Source organism: Pongo pygmaeus, chromosome 9, assembly GCF_028885625.2.
Source record: "Pongo pygmaeus isolate AG05252 chromosome 9, NHGRI_mPonPyg2-v2.0_pri, whole genome shotgun sequence".
NCBI classification, from domain to species: Eukaryota; Metazoa; Chordata; class Mammalia; order Primates; family Hominidae; genus Pongo; species Pongo pygmaeus.
The window spans coordinates 71,214,755-71,217,265 of record NC_072382.2 but is presented as its reverse complement, the minus strand read 5'-3'; the positions used below and the strand labels follow the sequence as shown (position 1 = coordinate 71,217,265).

The window sequence follows — 2,511 nt, the reverse complement described above, 5'->3', positions numbered from 1 at the left end:
GAAGCTGAGCCAGAGCCAGCTAGAGGGTGGAAACAACACACCTTTCACTACAGAGGAAATGCCCAGGGATGAAGTGCCCAAGTCCCATACAACCCTTGAGGAAAAGTTCTAAGGTCCTGGCTTGCATACACTTGCACTGTGCTCCCCCTCCCTTCTACCACCTTCCAAAAAGGCATTATCTTATTTTACAGTAAAGAGACTTTGTGAAAAAGTACAAAAATTACACTTTTACAGGTGCAATATATTACTGATTATATCTCTCAGTTGCCATACTTATTATTCATTTATTGATCAATATGTATCTACTGTACAATATTTTTTTCTACTGTGTAACCCACTTCAGTGCCAGCAGCCTATGGGCACAGAGGCCAGGGATTGGTTCAGGGACACAGTTTGCTCTGGCAGGTGTACTATGAGAGGCCCAGGTGGACAGGCCTGTCATAAATCTAAACCCATGAATTTATTGTACAATTTTACAGATATTCTGTTAGGCACTGAAGAAGCATTGAAGAGATGATACATGTGGTCTTTTATTGTTTAGAAGGAAAGGGTCATTAAGCAGTAGTTATGTAAACAGGTGACAAGAGCTGTAAATGGCAACTACAGTTATCTATAAGCATGAACATTATTTATTGATGAAAGAAAAAAATGAAAATTTACTTGGCCACTGAATAGCACACCTACTAAGGGAAACAGAAAAAAGCAAAGCAGTGCCTTCCCACAGCAATGTATAATTAATTGAGGAAGGTAGACATAAAAATGTAAGTAAAATTGTGCTGTCAGTATTAACATTATTTAAGGGATACATTGAGTGACAAAGATAACTGTCAATTCTAATAAAATATTAGAAACATTGTTAATAAAGTTATTTTAAGGTTGATGAAATTTGAAGCCAAGCATTTGGTAAAAGCCTAGAGTCATGGGAAGACTGGTATACACGTGTAAATACATATTCAATCATGTGATGTGGGGAGAAGTGGCATTGTGCAGTTGGAGTTGAGGCTGGGGAGAAGGGGAGGGATAAGAAAAAGGAAAGCTATGTAAAATATGTTAATAATTTGGCCTTTATTCTATAGCTAATTGGAAACCACCTAAATATTTAAACTGAAAAGTTGGAATAGGAAGAGACATTAAAAAAAAGTTCAGAAAGACCCACTATGTAGCACTGTGATAATGAATTAGACCAAGACATTAACCAAGATTCCATCATCTTCATGGCAGACAAAAAGAAAATATTTCAATATTTACAAAACCATACCTTGAAGTGATGATATATTCCCCAAAAGGAAGCAGGCAAATAAAAGGTGGAAGAGAGAGATGGCATATTTTTTTAAATAAGTTCATAGTTGACTAGTTGAGCAAGTTGCCTCTGCCCTTGATTACTTTAAGTACTGCTGACCTTATCTGTTTGGTTTTCAGGCTGTAAACTAATGGATTAAGGACAGGAGTCAAGAAGAGAAAGAGATTGGCCATGGTGACATGGAGAAGAGGAGATGTGAATTTACCAAACCTATGAATTAGGGTCAGCACAATGAGTGGCACATAGAAAATGAAGACATTGAAGATGTGGGAGAAGGGCAGTCGCTTGGGCAGGATTGGCAAGGGTACCATCAACATCACACCCCTAACCACAGCTGTAAGCCCCATTCGAATAATCTTAGCAGGAGTTAAAATCATGGTGTAGTGCAGCGGGTTGCAAATAGCTACAAACCAGTCAAAGGCCATGGCCAGCAGGATGGCTGACTCCATGCAGGAGAAGATGTGGATGAAGAACATCTGTGTCAGGCAAGAATGGAACTCAATCTCCCTGTGATTCGGGAGGAAGACATTGAGTACTGTAGGTAGGGTTGACAAAGACAGACCCAAATCTGTAGTGGCCAGCATAGACAGGAAGATGTACTGAGGCTCATGAAGGCTGGAGGTAGTTTTGATGACAAAGAGGATGGTGCAGTTTCCTAGAATGGCAATGAGGTACATGACACACAGGGGGATAGAGATCCATATCTGTACAGACCCCAGTCCAGGGATTCCTGTTAAAAGGAGAAGGTGTGGCTGAAACCAGCTACTGTTTATAAGCCCCATAAGGATATTTCTTGAAATCGAATCCAGATCAGCTTCCAGATGTTCCTATTTGGAGAATAAAAATCAAATATTAAGATAGAAAAATATAACGCATCCAATTCCTTTAAGGTGGCATTAATCCTAGGTAATTTTCATAAAGGAAATGATTCTTAGAAGGTTTGCAAACCTGTCTGAGTAAATTCAATTAAGGCAATGAACAACTTCTTGTATAAGCTCTAGCAGAATTACTTTGGTCTAGAACACACAATCATTGGCCAAGTGAGAAGAAAAATTAAGAACATAATTATCTTTTTTATCTCAATGCTTAGAAAATCACCTCTCAGAATTCATTCTTGGTAACTTTTATTATGTTCTCACTTACTTTTATTTTCAATCTATTTGGCAAAGCCCTGGAAGAAGTTCTGGCCCCTTTTTTGGTATTACCCTCTT

The 2,511-nt window shown here is 38.6% G+C and overlaps 1 protein-coding gene and 1 non-coding gene across 2 annotated transcripts; both read right to left on the bottom strand.

Moving 5' to 3' along the window:
• Window positions 1-323: 323 nt before the first annotated feature.
• On the bottom strand, window positions 324-458 carry LOC129009145 (small nucleolar RNA SNORA42/SNORA80 family). The gene has a single exon (XR_008492681.1). It is a non-coding gene; the product is annotated as a small nucleolar RNA SNORA42/SNORA80 family (small nucleolar RNA).
• Window positions 459-1,350: 892 nt separating this feature from the next.
• LOC129008669 (olfactory receptor 51F2-like) lies at window positions 1,351-2,082 on the bottom strand. The gene has a single exon (XM_054441035.2). It carries the CDS (start codon window positions 2,080-2,082, stop codon window positions 1,351-1,353), a length of 732 nt encoding a protein of 243 aa, XP_054297010.2.
• Between the last annotated feature and the right edge of the window lie 429 nt (window positions 2,083-2,511).

Coding starts and splice junctions, on each gene's coding strand:
- LOC129008669 (XM_054441035.2), bottom strand. CDS start 2,082: ATGGGGCTTATAAACAGTAGCTGGTTTCAGCCACACCTTCTCCTTTTA.